The sequence below is a fragment of the Lutra lutra genome, chromosome 4 (genome assembly GCF_902655055.1).
Source record: "Lutra lutra chromosome 4, mLutLut1.2, whole genome shotgun sequence".
Lineage (NCBI taxonomy): Eukaryota > Metazoa > Chordata > Mammalia > Carnivora > Mustelidae > Lutra > Lutra lutra.
This window is the reverse complement of record NC_062281.1, coordinates 81502250-81525340: the sequence shown is the minus strand read 5'-3', so window position 1 is coordinate 81525340 and position 23091 is coordinate 81502250. Positions and strand designations below refer to the sequence as shown.

At 35.9% G+C, this 23091-nt stretch overlaps 1 protein-coding gene across 1 annotated transcript in view; it reads right to left on the bottom strand.

Moving 5' to 3' along the window:
• The window catches only part of PXDNL (peroxidasin like), a 466402-nt gene that overhangs the window by 131528 nt on the left and 311783 nt on the right, over positions 1 to 23091 (bottom strand). Inside the window, 5 exon segments of the mRNA XM_047727586.1 lie at positions 5004 to 5270; positions 9125 to 9294; positions 15698 to 15815; positions 18558 to 18727; positions 22009 to 22080. Coding sequence (XP_047583542.1) covers positions 5004 to 5270; positions 9125 to 9294; positions 15698 to 15815; positions 18558 to 18727; positions 22009 to 22080 — 797 coding nt within the window.

Below are 23091 nucleotides of genomic sequence, written 5' to 3'. Positions count from 1 at the left end.
CATGGAAAGTCTAAAAATACTTGGGTCTTTTAAAAGTAATTTCCCCCAGGAGTTATCGAAGACATCAAGAAAAAAATTTCATTTCTATACCTTTTTAGCATATAGAAAATGTTTTTCATGGTATTAACATTTCTAGGGGAAACAATTTTTTTCCTCAGCCGTATGAATAGAAACAATGAATTATTGATCTATTGCTACTTAAAGAGTTGATGTTAAGCAAAAGCAATTTGGAAAACATTTACTGAATGATGAAAATCCAGGATGGATGAAGTACTGTGACTTCCAGTGGGCCAATTCTTCTGCTCCCCAGAAGCCAACACTCAGCCCAAATTCTCCCCAACTCCATGTTTCAAAACTGTTTCTGTGGAGCCCCTGGGAGGCTCAGTTGTTTAAGCATGTGCCTTCAGCTCAGGTCATGATCCCAGGGTCTTGAGATGGAGTCCCATATTGGGCTCCTTATTAAGCAGGGAGACTGCTTCTCCCATTCTTTCTCTGCCCCTCTCCCCAGCTTATTCCCTCTCTCTCTCTCTCACTCTCAAATAAATAAATAAAAATCCTAAGAAAACAAAAATTTTAGAAAATGCATAAAATAATATAACTTCTGGTAATTCCACCAAGTTGGCAGAGGAATGGGGGACTCCTTTCTAACTGGTCTCCTAAATTTAGTTAGAAATCTACTAAGCCTCTCTGAAAATCCATAAAATGAGCCTGAGATGTAAGATTATACAGTTCTGGATCTCTACTGGGACAGAGGATCATCAGTCAAGAGGGTGTACCTTGCCTGGATAGAGGTTGATATTTTTTTGGCTGTATATCCCCTCAACCACAACTCAACAGAATGACTAGGAGGAGGAACTCTGAACAAAGAAAAGACCCAGAGACAATGGGCTGTCCTGCCAATAACCAGTAATGAGATTGAAGCAGTGATCAAAAACCTAGCAAAAAACGAGTCTGTGGCCTGATGGATTCCCTGGGGGAATTCTACTAAACACCCAAAGAAATAATACCTATTCTCCTGAAGCTATTTCAAAAAATAGAAACAGAAGGAAAACTTCCAGATTCTTTCTATGAGGCCAGCATTACCTTGATCCTAAAACCGGGCAAACACCCCATCAAAAAGGAGAATTACAGACCAATATCCCTGATTAATATAATGCCAAATTTCTCAACAAGATCCTAGCTGATAGAATTCAACAGTACATTAAAGGATTATCCACCATGAAAAAGTGGGATTTATCTCTGGGATGCAAGGGTGGTTCAACATTTGCAAATCATTCTATGTGATAGAACACATAAATAAGAGGAACAAGAAACCTTGGTCCTCTCAATTGATGCAGAAAAAGCACTTGACAAAATACAGCATCCTTTCCTGATTAAAACTCTTCAGAGTATAGGGATAGAGGGAACATTCCTCAATTCCATAAAAGACATCTATTAAAAAAATATAGTGAATATCATCCTCAATGGGAAAAGCTGAGAGCCTTTCCCTTAAGATCAGGAACAAGACAAGGATGCCCCCTCTCGCCACTATCATTCAACATAGTACTAGAAGGCCTAGCAACAGAAATCATACAACAAAAAGAAATTAAAAGTATCCAAATTGACAAAGAAGTCAAACTCTCTCTCTTCATGGATGAATGATATTTGATGTGGAAAATCCAAAAGACTCCATCCCCAAATTACTAGAATTCATACAACAATTCAGTAGTGTGGCAGGATACAAAAATCAATGCACAGAAATCACTGGCTTTCTTATACATTAACAATGAAACTCTAAAAAGAGAAATTAGAGAATGGATTCCATTTACAATAGCGCCAAAAAAATTAAGATACCATGGTATACCTAGCCAAAGAGGTAAATTATCTATACTCTAGAAACTATAAAACACTCATGAGAGAAATTGAAGAAAACACAAAAAGATGGAAATACATTCCATGCTCATGGATCAGAAAAATAAACATTGTTCAAATGTCTATGCTGCCGAGAGCAATCTATACTTCCAACACCATCCCAATCAAAATACCAATGGTATTTTTCAAAGCTCTGGAACAAATAATCCTAAAATTTGTATGGAACCAGAAAAGACCCCAAATCACCAAGGAAATGTTGAAAAAGGAAAACAAAGCTGGGGCATCACGTTGCCTGATTTCAAGCTATATTAAAAGCTGTGATCACCAAGACAGCATGGTACCGGCACAAAAACAGACACAAAGATCAATGGAACAGAGTAGAGAGCCCAGATATGGACCCTCAATGCTCTGGTCAAATAATCTTCGACAAAGCAGGAAAAAATATCCAGTGTAAAAGAGGCAGTCTCTTCAATAAGTGGTGCTGGGAAAATTGGACAGCTATGTATAGAAGAATGAAAACCAACCATTCTCTTAACACCATACACAAAGATAAACCCAAAAGGGATGAAAAGACCTCAATATGAGACAGAAATCTATCAAAATCCTAGAGGACAAGATAGACAGTAACCTCTTTCACAAAAGCCACAGCAACTTCTTGCTATACAAGTCTCCAAAGGCAAAGGAAATAAAACTGAAAATGAAATTTGGGACTCCATCAAGATAAAAAGCTTCTGCACAGCAAAGGAAACAGTCAACAAAGAGGCAACCCAAGGAATGGGAGAAGATATTCACAAATGACACTACAGACAAAGGGCTGATATCAAGATCTCTAAAGAACTCCTCAAACTCAACAACCCCCAAAAAATAAAATCAAGTCAAAACATGGGCAGAAGACATAAACATGACCCTTTTCCAAAGAAGACATACAAATGGCTAACAGACACATGAAAATGTTCATCATCATTAGCCATCAGGAAAATTCAAATCAAAACCACATGGCAAAAATTGACAAGGCAGAAACCACAAATGTTGGAGAGGATGTGGAGAAAGGGGAACCCTCTTACACTGTTGGTGGGAATGCAGGTTGGTGCAGCCACTTTGGAAAACAGTGTGGAGTTTCCTAAACAAAAATAGAGCTACCCTATGAGCCAGCAATTGAACTACTGGGTATTTACCCCAAAGATACAGATACAGAGAAAAGAAAGGCCATATGCATCACAATGTTCATAGCAGAAATGTCCACAATAGCCAAACTGTGGAAAGAGCTGAGATGCCCTTCAACAGGCAAATGGATAAAGAAGATATGATCCATATACACAATGGAATATTACTCAGCCATCAGAAAGGCTGACAACCCAACATTTGCATTAACATGGATGGAAGCGGAGGAAATTACACTAAGTGAAATAAGTCAAGCAGAGAAAGTCAATTATCATATGTTTTCACTTATTTGTGGAACATAAAGAATGGCATGGAGGACATTAGAAGAAAGGAAAAAATGAAGGGGAGAAGTCAGAGTAGGAGACAAATCATGAAAGACTATGGACTCTGGGAAAAACTGAGGGTTTTAGAAAGGAGGATGGTAGGGGAATGGGTGAGCCTGGTGATGGGTTTTAAGGAGGGCACAGATTGCATGGAGCACAGGATGTTATGTGCCAACAATGAATCATGGAACACTACATCAAAAACCAACTGTGACTAACACTATGTATGGTGACTAACATAACAAAATAATAATAATAATAATAATAATAATATAAAATAAAATAATAAAATAAAATAGCTTCCTAAGTAAATTATAATGTTCGTGGCTCTAGGAAGCCCTTAAAAATGTATCACTGTAGATTATTGTACTCTTGTCAGCTGATGACAAAGGGTTTTGGGTACAGCAGGTCTTTTGGCATTGCTCCAATAAGATTTACATTCTGAAGGTGCAAGAAGTGTTTAGTGCACACACACCTAAACCCACACACACAACCACAACAACAGAAAGGGAGGGGCAGCCCAGTTCAGAACAAAAGCATAGCAGAAAAACATGAGTTCTTTAAAATAGGATTACAGGCCCAAGCATATAAATTACTTATGGTGTTCAGAATAGTTTTATTACTGCTTTGTTACACAGCCCAGGCCTGTAAGAGCCATCAGCATAGGGCTGATATCAAGATCTCTAAAGAACTCCTCAAACTCAACAACCCCCAAAAAATAAAATCAAGTTAAAACATGGGCAGAAGACATAAACATGACCCTTTTCCAAAGAAGACATACAAATGGCTAACAGACACATGAAAATGTTCATCATCATTAGCCATCAGGAAAATTCAAATCAAAACCACATGGCAAAAATTGACAAGGCAGAAACCACAAATGTTGGAGAGGATGTGGAGAAAGGGGAACCCTCTTACACTGTTGGTGGGAATGCAGGTTGGTGCAGCCACTTTGGAAAACAGTGTGGAGTTTCCTAAACAAAAATAGAGCTACCCTATGAGCCAGCAATTGAACTACTGGGTATTTACCCCAAAGATACAGATACAGAGAAAAGAAAGGCCATATGCATCACAATGCTCATAGCAGAAATGTCCACAATAGACAAATTGTGGAAAGAGCTGAGATGCCAGGCTCACCCATTCCCCTACCATCCTCCTTTCTAAAACCCTCAGTTTTTCCCAGAGTCCATAGTCTTTCATGATTTGTCTCCTACTCTGACTTCTCCCCTTCATTTTTTCCTTTCTTCTAATGTCCTCCATGCCATTCTTTATGTTCCACAAATAAGTGAAAACATATGATAATTGACTTTCTCTGCTTGACTTATTTCACTTAGTGTAATTTCCTCCGCTTCCATCCATGTTAATGCAAATGTTGGGTTGTCAGCCTTTCTGATGGCTGAGTAATATTCCATTGTGTATATGGATCATATCTTCTTTATCCATCTCTTTTGTTGCTAAATGGTTGATTATAGCGTTTGGATAAAGACTGAAGTGGAAAAAAAGTTTTATTATGAAGAGATTAGTTTTGAAAATTCTATTATGTCAAAAATAAATGGTAAATACAAAAATCTTTTCACTGATTTACATGGCATTATTTTTTTAAGTTGAAAAATGATTTTCTGAATATGGCATCATGAACATTTCAATCATGACCCCCTGCTCCCATACCTTGTACAATTATGTTTGCTGTAGCTTGAACAGAGCCTTGATTATTGTCAGCGTGACAGGTAAATTGACCGTGATCCTGCAGGGTGACATTCTGTAAGTATAGTCCTCCAGAAGTAGTCAGGTGCCTGGATCGATCCAGGGCCTTTCCGCTGCCCCTAGTCCAAGTGACATGGGGGTGTGGGTGGCCTGTGGCCATACATTCCAAAGTTGTGCTGGTGCCGATTAAAACCTCTGTGTCCTGGGGCTGAATTATAAAACTAGGCTTGGCTAAAGGAAAGAGAAAAACAAAACAAAATACAACCACTTTGAAGTTAAGAAGGTTTATTTATTCTACATTGTGGTTTTTTAATTTTTGTCAGTTTCAAAATGCCTTTTTACTAAATATTATATACATACATGAAATTCTCAAATAGTTAAATCTAAAACATCTGGGTCTTAAATCTAGATTTGATATAAACGTGCAGGGTTTTTTTTAAGATTTTATTTATTTATTTGACACAGAGAGAGAGAGAGAGAGATCACAAGTAGGCAGAGAGGCAGTCAGAGAGAGGGGGAAGCAGGCTCACTGCTGAGCAGAGAGCCCGATGCGGGGCTCGATCCCAGGACCCTGAGATCATGACCTGAGCCGAAGGCAGAAGCTTAACCCACTGAGCCACCCAGGCGCCCCTAAAAGTGCAGTTTTTTTGAGGACTGATTCCCTTGATGCTAGTGCCCACCGATTTTTTATTCTAGGGACTAACTGTTCAAGTGTTCCCACTGAAAAATATCCCCTTCTCAGACTCTCTCGCAGTCAAGGTTATCCATCAATGTGACACAGTTCTGCCAATGAGATGTAGGCACTCATTCCTGGAAGAGTTTCCTTCCCAAATCAAAGAGCAGTCTAACTAGTCATTGCTTTTCCTCCTGTTTGCGAGCTGGCATCCAGGCATGAGTTTAGGTTACAAGAGCCAACTTGGGACCACGATGTGACAATTATGAAGGGGAGAAAAGGTCTCTATGCAAAGGACTGAAGAATAGAAAGATATCATTGGAGCACTGGGCCAATATGGCAGCTCTGTCCACACTCCTGCGCTGCTTGCAGCATATGAATAAACCACTTTTGCGCGCTCGCAGGCTCACACACACGCACACACACACACACACACACACACACACACACACACTGTGTTTACGCCATTTCTCATCAAATTTTCTGTCACATTCAGACAAATATAATACAAATTGATCCACTAGGTATCCTTGTAAATTCAAATTTTAGACTTCCATAGGGGGTGTTCCACTTACTGATTCCTAAGAGTTTCATCTTTTCTGTAAATCTAAGCAGAAATTAAAGACTTATGAGGATGTTTAACAGTCTTAGTTATTGGGTCTAATTCTGGGGGCTCCTTAATTTCTGAGATGAATATATCATTAAGAGTAGAGATAAGTTTATTTAATCTAATTCAACAATCAAGGTTTATTTTAAACAATATTGAATGCCTTAAGCTAGATAATATGCTGGATGTTGGAAAGATACAAAGACGCACAAGACACTCCTTTCCTTGTAAGATTATGCTGTAGCTATGAGGACAGAAGACAAACTAATATTCTGAAGAACTACGACATACCTTGGAAATCAATATATTACAGTAAGGTGTAAAGTACTATAGAAAAATGGAAAGAACTATTTATTATAATAATTGAGGTATGAAAATTTTTGAAGTGAATTGATGGCATTGGAAATGAAAAGGAAGACAATCTGATACATCTTGGAACCAAATTTCTAGAGATTTGATGAAGACAAGCAGCAATGGAGGCTGAATCTGAAGTTACTAATGATACTACTAATGATATCAACAGTTATGGCAAACATAAGATGAAATGCAAGCAAATGTGCTTGAGGTATGTCAAAATTTACATGTGAAAGTGAGCAATAAGGTAGTAATGAGATGAAATCTCAGGAAAGATACCAGCAATAAAATCTTTGAAATGTACATTAATTATTCAAGTTGGATATTCAGGAATTGCTTTAAAACTCATGTCAATCTCAACAGAAGAGGAAGCAATGTAGGCAGGCAGACTGGACGAAGAACAGGTGGGGAGGGCATGAGGAATAACACAGTTGAGGCAACCTGAAGAACTTTGGAGAGAAGGAGAGAACCTTTGGAAAGGACCAGGAGGAAACGGTGTCCAGAAGTCAAAGTAGGAAAACTCCAGTGTGCAGTGTCAGGCTTGACATGGAAGGCAAAGTGAATGACACTTTGGAAAGAGCTAGTGGGTTTTCCAGTCAGAAATTACGGACAAACTCTGTAAGGAATTTTCATATTCAATCAATCTCAGACTCAAATGCATTATTTCTGCCAGCATAACTCTTCATTCAGGGCTGCTTTTTCTACTCCCTCTGTCACTGCCAATGTCACTACTCTCCTCTTCATCGTCACCACATCCTGCTGACCTGCTCACCTTACTCTGTCCTTCTCCTTGTCCTCCAAACTGCTGCCTGGGAGACTTTTATAACAGAAAAATCTAATTTGGAAACACTTAGAGTACAGTCATGAATGATTCAACTCACCTTACAGTTCCCCAAATCTCACATAACTCCCAACCCTTCATCTGTATCCTCCAGATATCCAGAACTTCCTACGTCTTGAATGTGTGCTGCTCTGTCTACCTTTACTGCCGTTTCTACTAAGACAAGGTTTCTATCCTATTTATCTGGCTGTTTTCTACTTCTTGCTTTCAGTTTAGATGTCACTGGCCCTGGAAAATCCTTCTTTGAATGAACACAGATCTCCAAGTCTGATCCAAGTGCTCCTCCTGTTAGAGGTGTGGTAGCTGGCTTTGGAAAGTCGGTTATCAAATTTTTGGAATTTTTCAAGCTGACTGTTAAGCATTGCCATTATTACAAATTAAATTACATAAACTCACAACTAAATAAATCTAATTAATCTAATAAATTTCAACAATGATAAATTCTGACATTTACCACTTCAAGTTATTTTGCATTTTAATATGACCTAGGGTCTTGAAATTATTTACATCTATTGTGTCTGCATGGTAGAAATACTATGCAATGATGTGCTTCTACACATCTCTTCCCAATTCCAAATTCAGTGATGTCATGTCAATCATTGGCAAAAACTGCAAATTGGGGCTTTGCCCTCACCCCCAGAGCCAGTTTCTAAACATTTACCAGTGGGGCATTTGGGTTGGCTCAGCTGGTTAAATGTCCAACTCTTGATTTCATCTCAGGTCATGATTTCAGGGTAATAAGATCAAGCCCCCACATTAGGCTCTATGCTCTGTGGAGAGTCTACCTGAGATTCTTTCTCACTCTCCCCCTTCCTCTGCCACCTCAACCCTGTGCACAGGTATGCTCCCTCTTCCTAAAATAAATAAATAAATAAATAAATATTTAAACATATATATAAATAAACAGATATTTACCAGCACACATCTATCCTTTCTGCTTCTATCCCCTTTCCTTATCCATCATAAAATTTATTATTTTGTTGAATTATGGGTATCACCTCATAGACTATAGACTCGGGAAGGTGAGACATAGTGTCTGTTTCCATCAGCTTCCTGATGATGATACTACTGAAAATAAAATAAAAATAAAATTTTCACAGCTCTTGTGTCTGGTTTATATAAGCCACTAATGGCAAAGCAAAGCTCCTGGAAAGTTAAAGGAGCATAGGTTGTTAACTATATAATCTTCAACATCTAGCTCAGTGGGCATTTAATAAATATTTGTTGAGTGAATTAATTATGAATGAATAATTCAATGATTTGTTAGAAAGGATGATAGTCTTGCCTAGCTACCACTGATTCCCTTGGAGGATGCTGGGTCATCTTCTGGGGAAGCTGGATGGATAATCAAAAGGACAATGGCAGCCTTAGGACAGCACGTAGTGTGACTAGAAAATAACAGAACTAAGGCAAGAAATTAAATAAAGTTCAAGAGGAAAAAAAACTTAAGTTTCTATAAAAGATTAGAATGTGATAGACAATGACAACCGTTTCACTTTAAAGCATTCCATTCCTTAAAGAAGCAAGATACAGTCAGTTTCTAGTGCAAATAACTGATGGAGAACTGTTGCATTTACTTTAAGTTCAGTTATGGGGGGGGAAAGTTGTACCTGGAGGACTGGAGTATCTGAGCATGGCATTCTGTGTCTTGACTTCCCCAGCTGAGTTTCTGGCCATACACTGATATTCACCTTGGTCTGACTCACGAGTGTTTCGGATCATGAGTGTCCCATCATCAAACAAGTTAAATCGAGAATCATCTTCCAAATCCAACGAGTGGCTAGAAATACACATTTTATATACATATTATTTAACTCCAATCATATTGAAAACACCTAACCAAGACTGAAAATATAGGACCTTATAAATATGTTTCATGTATATCAACATGTTGACTTTTTAAATTGTCTTAATAATTCAGATCATTTTATCATTTTAATTTAAATCCTAATTGTCCCTTCCTATTTCTGAGATTGTATACTAAACACAGGTTTCAAGTCAAGACATGATAGAAAGGAAGGAGGTTTAAATGTCCTACTTTTGAAGGCAGCATGAATTTAAACACTGAAGCCATCTCTCTAATATGAAAGATACTTCAGCACATTGTTATACCTCTGAATTCCTATTTTTTAAAAAGTGGAATTGGGGCACCTGGGCGGCTCAGTGGGTTAAGCCTCTGCCTTCAGCTCAGGTCATGATCTCAGGGTCCTGGGATCAAGCCCCGCATTGGGCTCTCTGCACAGCAAGGAGCCTGCTTGCCCCTCTCTCTCTCTCTGCCTGCCTCTCTGCCTACTTGTTATCTGTCAAATAAATAAATAAAATCTTAAAAAAAAAAGTGGAATCATCAGATGGTAATATGTAAGCTTTGTACCTCTTTTCTGCATGTCATTTAATATGTACTTATATTTTGCTGAAGAGTAGAAAAATATTCATATTCAAGGCAACATAGCTCAAAGCTGAGGATAATTACACGACATGGCATTAAATAAGCACATCCATTTACCCAGTTGTTGGAGGTTAGGCCCTCGTAACTGAACTGGACCATTTCTGGAGATACTAGAAAAATATTTTTATCAATAGAAGTGGAATACCCATTGAGCACAGTAGTCTTCACTACTGTGAAAGAAAAGTTCAGGCATCAGTAAAGTGTTTTTTGGGTTATCTTTAGAAGTAAATGCAAAGCTACTAACACATAAACATATGTCAGAAGTTTCAACAGAATTTTTTTTTTTGTCTCACCAGGGTATTTTTCCCCCTTTAGAAATATTGAATAATCATGTGTGAGGAGGAATATAGACGTTCACATGAGTATTCTTAGTACTATAACAATATTAAACATAATAAAGTTCCCCCTAACACACATTCATCACTCAATAGGCATTTGTTAAACACTTAATATATTGTCTCCCATCAATAACACTCTTAAGAGAGGAAAAAGTCCATTGAGAGGATTTCATTTCTTTCTTTTTTAATTTGTTTTAAAAGCCAATGGCTTCCAAGTAAACATTTGTCTATTAATTTAAAATGCGCCAACACTGACAAAGAATAACTCATCTTATTTTCATATATGTGAAAACTAAAACAGGTTAAATTAAAGAGATGGAGAAACCATACTTATTCAGCAATTTACATCACAAAGGATAAAGAGGAACATAATGGCCATATTTCACATCCATTCTTTCAGAATGGAGCAGAAAAGAAGGCAGGACAGATAGATGAAATCTGTTCCTTTTCACCCACTGAAAAGCCTAATTTTAAGAACTACCAGTTAGTCAATGAGAACTTCAAGTTACTATTTTTGAAGAGATTAGTTTTAGGAAATACAACATTGCCTTTGAAAGGCCAGCAATACAGAGCATAGGAAGCTAGATGCTGAATATTCCTGTAAGTATAGACTGCCACAACTACTCAGTGCCAGTAACATGCAGTGAACATCAGAAAACATATTTTTTTAAAGTGCACAAATTCAAAAGTCTTATTTAGTATTAAACTAATTATTTTAAACACAATTCTAAAATCATCTAACCTTGAACCCAATTAGGCCTACTTGCAAAGTAGCACGCCAGCAATAATGGAATTGCGCCTTTTCCAAAGATGATTTAATTTCCTTAAAGTTTGTTCTAGGAGCTCCTGAGCTGGTAAACACGTAGAGATTTAGGCAGTGTCACACTCAGAAAGCCCAGAAACTGTACCTCTTCCCACATACCTTGCCCTATGTATCTCTTCCATCTGGCTGTTCCTCAGTTATATCCTTTTATAGTAAACTATAATTTAACTCTTCCCAATTCCTTGAAATAATAAGACAGACACAGCGCCTTCCTTCATGGAGGTAGAGTCTTATAAAAAGACAGACTAGTAACAACATGGCATTTGTCTTAACCTCCATATGGATGGAGAATTCAGACAAAAGAAAAAGGAGGGAGAACAGGAAGAGGAGAAAAATAGTTGTATACAAACATTACACACTGAGAAATAAAGCAAATGCAGAAAAAAATTGTCCTAAAAGTGACTCCTAAAATATCAAAAGTTATTAAATGTGTACATGATATCTATCTTCTGGCTAGACAATGCAATAGAATTCACCAGTTTTTATTCTTTAAAATGATTTAAAACCAACAGCAGCAAATCACACCCATAAATTTAAAATGCACCATTCTTTTCCTGGTTATTCTCCCCTTTCTTCTTATCTTCATCACTATGCTGTTAAAAGTTGTTTGTGCATGAGTCATGATGTTTCTTCAAAAATTCAAAGCAAGTCTTTATGATTCAATATATGTACCACATTGTCAATTTGATTCAAAATATGTAGTAATCATATGTAAAAACACAAAGGTTTGCTTAACTAGAATTTACTTAGCTTTTTTCCCCCTTGAAAATTTGCCAACAAACACATTTAATTTATTAAAGACAATTCACTGCAACAAACATTTAAGTGCTTTCTAAGAATTAGACCCTATGTCTAGGCACCAGAAATATAAAAATGAATAAACTAACATCTATGCCCATAAATTTAAAATATCTACCACGTAAGAAGGCATGTAGTGAAAAATAATAAGTAGAAGATAATTATAAGTCTTGCTTGTAATCCACTATAAATATTGTACTAATATTTGTCACAGTTTCAATTTTTTTGAAATGGCCAAAATTCCCACGGTCTAGAGCCTCAACATTAAGAAAAGCATGGCTGGTATAGAAACTTCTTTGGTGGTATGATTAGCTTGCTCACCATCTACTGATTATAAATTAAAAGCCAAAGTCATTAGCCGTCCAGTTGTTTGCAATCTTTTCCTCTTACATTCATAGGTAAAACCTTTATTCCAACAAATACGATCTACCCTCTTTCTAGAATTCAATCATAATTGATTTCCATCCTGTGCCTTTACTCATTCTTTCTCCAGTTGGAATGCTTTCCCTCCTCTTTGAATTAAATCACTCATTAAAAATTTATTTTGATAGTTATTTCTAGGTATTGTAATTACTTTACTCTCCTCCTGAGAAGACTAAAGAATTTCCAAACATCAACAAATGGTTGATTTCTAATTTTATTAAATTATGTTTAAAGAAAGTGGTCTTTATGAAGTTGGTTCTTTACTATGAGTTGAGATTTTTATTTCTTTATATGTGATCAGTTTTGATAAACATTCTATAGTTACTTGAAACCATAGCATAACTTAGAATTTTATGTGTGGATATATGTGTTACATACAAAACCAGCCTTCCTACGTTGTTCTTGTTCATTTTTGTTCTTATTCTTTCTAAGAGAAGAGTACTGTCATTTCTCCCTATAACTGACTTTCTGCCAATTAATCCTGGTAATCCTCTTAATTTTGTTTTATTTTTAAACAGCTTTTTTGTTAAGTATAGAGAGATTTGTGAATCTTATCTCCAGGTGAATTGTTGCTGATCACTTATGATTTAATGATATGCAATTATACTTTTTTTCAAATTTAGTTTGGTTGATATTAATCTGGATATAGTACCTTTATTTTGTTTAGACAACTATGCTATTATATGTTTACCCATCTGGCTTTCACCTCCCCATATCATGTTTTAAATAAACATATTTAGCACACAGCTGAATTTTTTAATTCAATCTATAATGTCTTTCAAAAGGCTATTTAAATTTGTACATTCATCATTTTTATTAAGTATTTAAGCTTATTTCTGATGAGATATTTTGTTCATTTTCTGTCCTTTCCCTTTCCTTTACCTCAATTCTATCTCTCCTTTCCTTTTGTTCATTGGTCCAATTTTCCTTCATCATACTTTCCCTTCTCTTGATATGAAAGTTGTATTTTCTTCCTTATCTTAGTATTTTGCCATAATTTTTAACAGGCCTTCTTAATGTCTCAAAATCCAGTCAATATCATTGTACAGTTCAAAAATGAGACATGGGAAATTATTTATTTATGTCCTCTCTCCTTACAGTATTTTTATTAGTGTCATCTAACATTTTACTTCTCCTTTCCTCAGTTTATTCCTATTTATCAACGTGTTTAAAAATACTTTGTTTTCACCTTTGGTTCTTGCATATCTTCCTTATTTATAATACTTTTAGCAAATATCCCTAAGTAAGGCTCAACTCTTTGAAAGTGTCTTAATTGTACTTCTCAGATAATTTAGCTGAATCTAAAACTGAAGGAAACTAGATTCTTTCTCTTTAACAAGCTAAATATATGCCATTACCTTCTGTGTGTAAAGTCAACTGTCAGTGTAATTGCTGTGCACTTGAGAGTAATCTGCAAATTATCTTGGAATGAAAGATTTTATCTCATTCAATGTTCTGATCATAATTCACCAGATACAGATTTCTTTTTTAAGTCTTGTTGGGAATCGGTACAATTCTTAATCTGAAATTTCATGATTTTTTTTCATTTCTGGAAAAGTTCTCATTGTTACTTCTCTAAACATTGACTCCAGCTCATTATTTCTAACTTCCGTTTCTGGAATTCCTAGTGGAGATGTCCTGGACCTTTGGCTTAGTTTCCATTTTCTTACCCTGACAGATAATTTACTCCAACAGACATACCCTCTAATTCTCTAATTCCACATTTGCTTATGTCTAATCAGTTCTTAACCCACTGTTCTATGGACCCTAAAGTCAGGATAGAGGTTATCTTCAGGGGAGGAAAGCAGGAGAATGTTAAGGAAGGAACACCTAGGTAGCTTCTAATGAATTGGTAGTATTTTTTTTTCTTAGCCTAGTTTATGTTAAACAGATGTTTGTTTCAAATTATCTGCTATACTATACATTACATTTCACGTACTTTCAGCATATATATTATCTTTATATTAAAATATCCTTGATGACAAATAATCAGCAAGATTTGTTAATGTTAAACATTTTTTTGTATAAATTCTTCCCTTTCATTTCTATTTTTTCTATACGAAATGGCTAATATTATAACAGAAATTTCTACCTAAGGTTCACCTTTCCTTCATTTTATTCCTTCTTTTTCAATGTCTTTGTTTCTTTTAAAATGCATCTTAGCTTCTTTAGTCATCATATTTAAAACTCTTATATCATACATCAGCAATATGATTTTTTTATTTGTCCCTTTCTGAATACTAGTCAGTACCTTTGTAACCTTGAACACATAATGACTGAATTTAAACGGTAAGAGGGCAGAGCAAGCAGTTTGAAGGCATTACAAGCAGCAATTTCTATTTCTCAAGTACCCTTGGATAATCTCCAGATGGAAATAAATTGAAGTTTTCTATCAACTGAAGTCTTTCTCCTGGGCCAGATTCCAGATTTAATAGCATTCATAATTGCCTTCTTTCCAAGCTATTTTTAACCTATACTTATTAGATTTTTGCTTGAATTAACAACACATTTTGCAAATATGCCTGGGTTTTTTTTTTACTACAATTACAAATACAAATTATATAAAAAAAAAAGGCATAAAATATATCAGAATATTTATAAATAAAAGCATAAAAATTTAGAGTTGATTACACACGTGATAGAAAACAACCAATGAAATTTTGTGGAGGCATGGAAAAGACACATGCAAACCATGCTAGTTACCAATAATACAATTAATGATAATACAATTGTCCAAGTACTATCATTGAATTGTATTAAGTATATGATTCATTCTATGTACCTATTTCACATTATTTTCCCACTCTAAAATTTTAACTTTTTATAAGTTTTTATTACTATTCAACTTTATATTCAGTCTTTTGGACTCATAGAAACCATGTTTTATCAAATAGTGCAATAAGAATAAAATAAGTGACTAGTATTTTAAATAGTCTTAAAATATTTTTTATTCCCAATTCACTTACATAATGTTCTACTGACTTACTATGTGAAATTTGCAACATCAAATGTAAAATTCCAGTTTGAAACTAAAATAATTAAGGTGAGGTTATGTCTAATTATGTTCAGATTTTAAAACACAGTAGTTATTATCCCAATATCTCCTTCTAGAAATAATACAAAATTCCTTTACTCAATTTCACAATCATTGATATCTGGAAATATAGAATTTTAAGTAGTCTTCCAGATACTTTGGATAAGTCAAAAGATGACAGTTAAAAGACATTTTTATGAAATATCAAGAAACACTGATAATTTGGGAAAATTCATCTCTAGATAAATTAGTTGAAGCAAGATAAATGGATTAATAAAATTGCAAAATATAATATAACACATGTCCATGCTCAGTATTTACTTGTTATGTATCCAAATAATCTTCGGTTTAGGGTTTCCTTCAGCCCGGCAAGTAAAGTAGACAGTATTCCCTGATGTTACCTCCACGTCTTGGGGCTCAAAAGTAATTCGAGGACTCTCTGTAACAGAAGAATTATTGGTATGCTTTTAAAGACACAAAATTACAGTACTCTAAAATATTATTGACAAAGGACTACAGATAATTTTAATTTCCTTCTACATTAAAGTTTTACAAATTATACTGCATCTACCCAGTAACATACCAGTTTTGATGTTAGACATATATTTAACAAAACTTTAGAAGTTTGAAAGATTCACTGCACAAAGGAATTTCCAATGAGGTAAATTAAATAAATTTCCCTATGCTTTTATTTTTAGTAGTCCAATACAGCCATATTTATGGAAGGAGTTTGAGTTTATGGGTCAATATTTCAAGCTTAGTACTTCAGTTGAGCTTGCAATTTTTCAGGCATTTCTCTAGACAATTAGCATCTAACTATCCACTTTATACACTTTGTAAGAATTTGTATGTCTAGACCTCAAACCTGGTTGAACAACATTACTTATTAATATAAATTAGTGTTTCCATTCCATCATTCCATGATGAAACATGGAAACATTTAAATAATTTTAATAAGTGGAGTGATTGATATTTAATGAACCAGACAATATTATTGAATTTAAATTATAGAGAACAATTTAAAAAAGGGAACTTTGCCTTTCTATAACAAATTTAACATAATTTTTTAAACCTATCTAAATGATAAAACTCTTTCTTTTTAAGTGGATCATTTGAGACTTCCAATCATTAATAAACAACCAGATCTGACATGTCTGGAGAATGTTACATTCATCTCTATTAATCTTAACCACTTCAACAAAAGTCCATATAACCAATATCTTGGCCTTACCCTTTTTAGAAAAATGGTATGATTCCTTTACATATATTTATTTTAAAAAAGAATTCAACATTACAGTGTGTCAGGCATAGTGCTAAGTAGGTGATGAAACAATGATCAAAACAAATTCTCTGTACTCATGAGCTTATAGTTTTGTTGAAGCAACTGAAAGTAAAACAAACACAAACATGTAGGATAATATGTTGCTATAAGTGCTAAGAAAAATAAATGGTGATTTGATAGATTATGAAAAGGGACCTGACTCAGAGTGTGTGGGGTAGGGAGAAGGTGAGTAGAGAGCAAAATTAAATAAAGCTTTTCCAAGTAACTAATCTTTAAGAAGAGGGCTCTTAAAAGAAGAGAGGCAAGAGGAATATTGTAGGCAGAGTAAATAACGTATAGAAAGTCTTGGTTGAAAAAAAGCTTGGGGCGCCTGGGTGGCTCAGTGGGTTAAAGCATCTGCCTTCGGCTCAGGTCATGATCCCAGGGTTCTGGGATCAAGCCCTGGGATCAAGCCCTGCATTGGGCTGTCTGCTCAGCAGGGAGCCTGCTTCCCCCTCTCTCTCTGCCTGTCTCTCTGCCTACTTGTGATTTCTGACTGTCAAATAAATAAATAAAATCTTTAAAAAATTAAAAAAAAAAAAAGAACAAAGCTTAAGAACTTCTAGGAACTGAAAGAACATCATGATGACTAAACATCACTGACAGATTCGGAGGCAGAATGAATCAAGGTTACAGAGTAGCCAAGGGCCACAACATATAGGAAGTGTGGTCTTGTTAAGGACCTGGTGTTTCATTTAAAGGTATGGGAAGCTATAAAAGAGCACAAAGGAATTATATCATCAGATCTGTGTTTTAAAAGATCTCCCCAAATATAATAGATTGGAGAGGGAAGAAAATGAAAGCTGGGACAGCAGTTAAGATGTTCTAAATTCCCAGCAAACTTGACTAGGACATAAACTCTGAGTTGATATTAAAGATGGATGTTATGGACAAATTTGAGATTTATTTGTAAATAAAGAGAAGTCACTTTTCGTCTCAGTCTGGATGGAATTAAACTATACTGGCTTCCAGTGAATGGGGCATTAGAAAGCAATTTCTGCTATAAGCTATCACCCTAGTAAATTTTCAAGGAGCCCAATTATCACACATATGCATGCATATGTATGTATCTTCATTTATTCATATTTAAAGCTATATATAAAAATAGATTAGATAGATACACAGGTAGATATTATTTATTTATATTAAAAGCTTGAAGGGAGAACTGAATAAATTCTCTCTTTTTTTTTTTAAGAGTTGGTTCATTTATTTGACACAGAGAAAGAGAGCACAAGGTGGAGGAATAGGCAGAGAGGGAGAAGCAGACTCCCCGCTGAGGAGGGAGCAGGACACAGGGCTCAATCTCAGGACCCTGGAATCATGACCTGAGCTGTGCAGATGCCTAACCAACTGAACCACCCAAGCACACCGAGAACCAAATAATTTCTAAGAAGCTATACTTGGATCTTTAATTAAAGCCTGATAGAATTATTAAAGCGGTCAGAATAAGAACTATGCTTACCAAATCCGGAGTTTGCTTTACTATTATGAATATTAATAATCATTTGATCTAAAGTTGAAAAAACCTCAATTATTGATTATTAACATTTAAGTAATACTGGTTTAAGGGGAAACTTTAATGCTGATCAGAGTGTCCTGTAACCTTGTTGAAAAATAATTTTCTTTAATATTTCTCCTTTGAAATTTGAAAGTTGGATTAAATGATACTCAAGGACCATCTCAGCTCTGTTTATGGATGATAAAAACTTTCAAGGCCATTGACCATACTTTTAACTAAATCCCTTGATAACATTTTCTGATATTATGTTCTTCCAAATGCAACATCATATAGAAAACCTTTATAGAAAGGGGGCAAACAAAAGACATTTCCATTTTACACACAGAGAGAAAATTGCATACCACAGTTGAACTCCTCTACTGTTAACGAAGCGATGGAGCGTCCCTGGAGCCTTCTGGGATATTCACATGTAGCAGCAGCCTGAGTCTGGCCATTTCGGGCATAGCCTTGCATAAGTTCCCCCAGCCACATTAAATCACAGTCACAAACTAGAGCATTGGAATCCAGACGCCTAGGCATGCAGGTAAGAAATACAACTGTTGAAATTTTAGTAACTATTAAATCAGATGTCACAACAAGTGTACTAAATAAAAGACAACTGTCTTTTGATAGTATTCAGTCAAGAATCACAACACCCAAATTACGCACTTGGACCTATTCACTGCTCAGTGGGCAGTTTCAAAGGGAAAGAAAAGCATAAGGTAAATTCAAATTCAAATCTTTCTATTTGAAAATAGAGTAATATATCACTTGTACTTACATAATCCCTTTCACTTAAAGATCCAAAAGCACTTTTTAGAAAGCATTTCATTAATTTTTTTGGTACTCTTGGAAGGAATGTGGTTGTCATGAGTTAGAAATGATATGGTTCAGATGGGATACCCGTATCAGGTATAACACACAGCTCCTAGGGCGATAGGGCAACATGTGATTCACACAGGTTTCTCGGACTCCCAGGTGTTAATTGTGAAGTGACATTCTCCCAGTAGTTGAGAGAATTCAGTGTGAAAGATAGAATTTATTGGGTGTACGTGTAGTTTATTTACTAGCCCTCGGTTACTTTCCTTTATTCTGATATTCATGTGTAAATTACAGCCTGGATAGTCATGAGTTTGAGGATTTGGAATAACTAGGTACAAGTGCTCGTCATCTCAGACTGAACAAGATCTCATGAACCCTGGAGGAGTTTGCTCAAATCATCTGTATGTCAGCTTACCATGACCGTAAGTGATCAGTGTACCATCTATGAAAAGAGACACTTCATCAACATAACATACTAACAACATTATCTTATATTTAGCTTAAAACATTTGAAATATATATAGCACATGCATATAAGATGCATACTGGCACATCACTGTGGAAGTGTCTCCCTCTGCTTCCTTATGAGTATTTATCTCTCTGTGGGTGTTCCAGCAATGCAGTGAATGCAGTTTCATTAAACATAAGAAGTTAGAACAACAAAAAAAGCTGCTACTAAAATTCAACAAGAAAGTATAATAGAAAGGGATTAGAAAAACAAACAGGAGATTTAGCATTTCAAGACTTTCTGAGAGCCTTAGAAGTCAAGAATGATACTGAGATAGAAATGTATATAGAAAAGAAACATTTAATGGGAATTATAATTGCAAATATACAAAGACAGTGACTCTAACCACAAGTGATAAATTCAAAAAAAGAGAAGGAGGCAAGTAAAAAAATAAATAAATATATATATATGTATGTACATACATATATATATATTTATATTCCTACTGCTACCAAAATAAAGCATCCTATGACCTGATTACAAAATGCCTTGGCATTTTCAGTTTCCAGATATGACTTAAAAACAAGAATGTTAAAACAACAATGAGATAACACTACACGTTTGTTAGAATGGCCAAATCCAGGACATTGATGACACTAAATGCTGGTGAGGGTATGGAACAACAGAGCTCTCATTCACTGCTGCTGGGGCTAAAAATGGCATGGCCACTTTGAAAGACAATCTGGCAATTTCTTATAAAACGAAATGTACTTTAACCATGCCATCCAGCAATCATGCTCTTTTGTATTTATCCAAAGGAAGTGTAAACAATGTCCCCTCAAAAAACTACACATGGATGTTTGAAGCAGCTTTATTTGTAATTGCCAAAATTTGGGAGCCAACAAATCTCCTTCAGTAGTGAATGGATAAAGAAACTGGTTCATCTAGACAATGGAATATTATTCAACACTAAAAAGGAATTAGCTAGTAAGCCATGAAAAGACATGGGAGAATCTTAAATGCCTATGACTAAATAAAAGAAGTTAATCTGAAAAGGCTGCATAGTGTATGATTCCAATGGTATGATATTCGAGAAAAGACAAAACTATGGAGATGGTAAAACATCTAGTGCCAGAGGTTAAGGAGAGGAGAGGATGAATAGGTGGGACACAGAGGACTTTAAAGGCAGTGAAAATATTCTGTGTGACATTATAGTGATGATATATGTTCTTATACATTCATCTAAACTCATACCAAGTACAATAACAAGAGTGAACCCTAAGATAAATTACGGACTTTGAGTGATTGTGGGATATAAATTTTAACAAATGTAACACTCCAGTGGAACGTGATGGAGGGGGAGGCTATGTAAGAAGAAAGGGTATGTGGGAAGTCTCAGTACTTTCTGCAAACCTAAAACTGTTCTAAAAGATAAAGACTTTTATAACAACAAAACAAGAATCGATGTGCTAATCCAAATGTCTGTGGTGCAACCAGTTCTGAGAAATGAGGAAATTTTGACAGAAAAGGAGAATCCTCAAGCAGATGTGGGTCTGAGCACAAAGAGCACAGCCTGAGGAGAAAAGGCAGTAAGGCAGCATCTACTGTGAGAATTGCAATGAAAGTAGAGAATATACACTTGACAAAATGGACTGGGGCTAGGTGAATGGTCCTCCTGATTAATTATGATCCTTAAAACACAATGATTCCAAGCATTATTTCCAGGCACCAATTAAACACAAATTTATTTCCCCCAGTGTTCTGATACCTACTTAATCTTAACATTTCCTCGCCCATTGACCTGGACCTGGACACATCACAGCAGAAAGACACCAGCAACAGCATGACCTCCAAGACAGCTGAGAGATATACTTTTGTGATTTTTTCCCTCCGTGCCCTCCAAATAGCTCTGGGAAGCAGGACATGAGACTTTCACCTGATAACTGGGACTTACTGAGGGAAAAAAAACAACAATCCCAAACCCATCAATAAAGCAGAAGTCTACCCAGAGAAAGGGTGAAGAGACAGATCAGGGTAAAGGCAAGTGATTCACGCAGGCAGAGAGAAAAGTGAGGCAGTTGGAGGCTCAAACAGGATTGGGAGGTTTACTCCAATTCTTTTAGTGTAGGAAGAAATGAACTCAATCAGTAACCATACCTGCAACAAGGGAAAACTTCTGAGGCCTGGCCAGAGGAGTTAGACTTTCTTTGGAACTTCTCACATCTCTTTTTAAATAAAAGTTAAAGGAAAAGAAGTCTTGGGAGTCTTTAGATTTGACCAGCAAGGAAATTACCGAGAACCAAGGAAAACTTCTATCTTCAATATTCCTTTTGAATGTCACTTCTGAGAGAATACATGAAAGCGTAGTCGACTGTCTGCGTCCTCTATCACTCTGCAGTTAACGAAACCATTTTCTACCTTACACGCTAGAATTGCAATGATCTTTCAGGGCCAAAGGAGACAAAGGCAAATCGTTGCTTAGGATTTATTTATTTGGGGGAAAATCATAAGGTTTCTATCTCTGTGCACTTGCTTTCACTTACAGTCTCTTTAATGAATCCAGATGAGAAAAGCTCCCAGCCGGGATTTTAGATAATTTGTTGTTATGCAAAAACCTGAAAAACAAAAGATAACTTTGAGCTGAATCACCACAGGGCTTTGGGAGAGAGCTTTTTTTTTTTTTTTTCCTTTAATGAATTGTGGATCCAAATACATTTTTTAAAGTATTTCAGTGAGAAAGGGCAAATACAAAACAGAGTGTCATTTATGCAAGCACGTTTTTAAAGATTTACATGTATGTATTTTCTGACCCATGGTTTTTTTGAATTTCTGGTTTTATTTAGTTAGAGATTACAAATGCTAAGGAGAAAAATCACAGAAATAAGTCTTTAAACACATAGGAAATCAAGGTAGAGAATGTATTCATCAAAAAGAATGGCACAGTGATGTATGACTGCAGCAGCCTGCAAGAGAGCCATGATTAACTGGATCCTGTGGATGGCAACCCTTTGTCTACCTTCACTTACAGGCCACCAGCAGTCTTGCTAAATGACAGTTCCATTTGGTGCTACTGTGGTTCCTGGCTCAGCCAACCATTTGCCTGTTCCCTTTCAAATTCATGCCCACGTTCGTGCTCCAGGCAGATCACAGAGAAGCACATCCCCAGGTTCTGTTGCCAATGGCACTCTGAGGCCCAGGGCCACAGTATTTCTATCCTTCCTTCCCCCTGGTCGGTTCTGCACCAGTGTGGGTTCCCTGGCCATACCACTTCTTCCCACTGTGAGGAGAGAAACTGTGACTAGGAAATCACCAACTAGGCTTCATCTACCCACTAGCACTGCTGAAAACATATTCAATAAAGAGCACATGTTTGAAGAGAGGACGAAATAGTAGTCTGCAAAACAGAGGAAAGCTCCATGCCATTGAGTTCTAGGGACTGTGGGAAATGAGCACAAATAACCAAATAATGTGTAGAAAATGTTAACAGCTACAACCAGCCTCACTCTGAGTCCTAGTCCATGGCCAGTGCCCCATCTCAAAATTAAATAAGATTATCTGACCATGTTTTCCTAGCAATGTATGGTTTTTGTTTAATTTTAACTATTTTTTCAATTAGGGATTAAGGT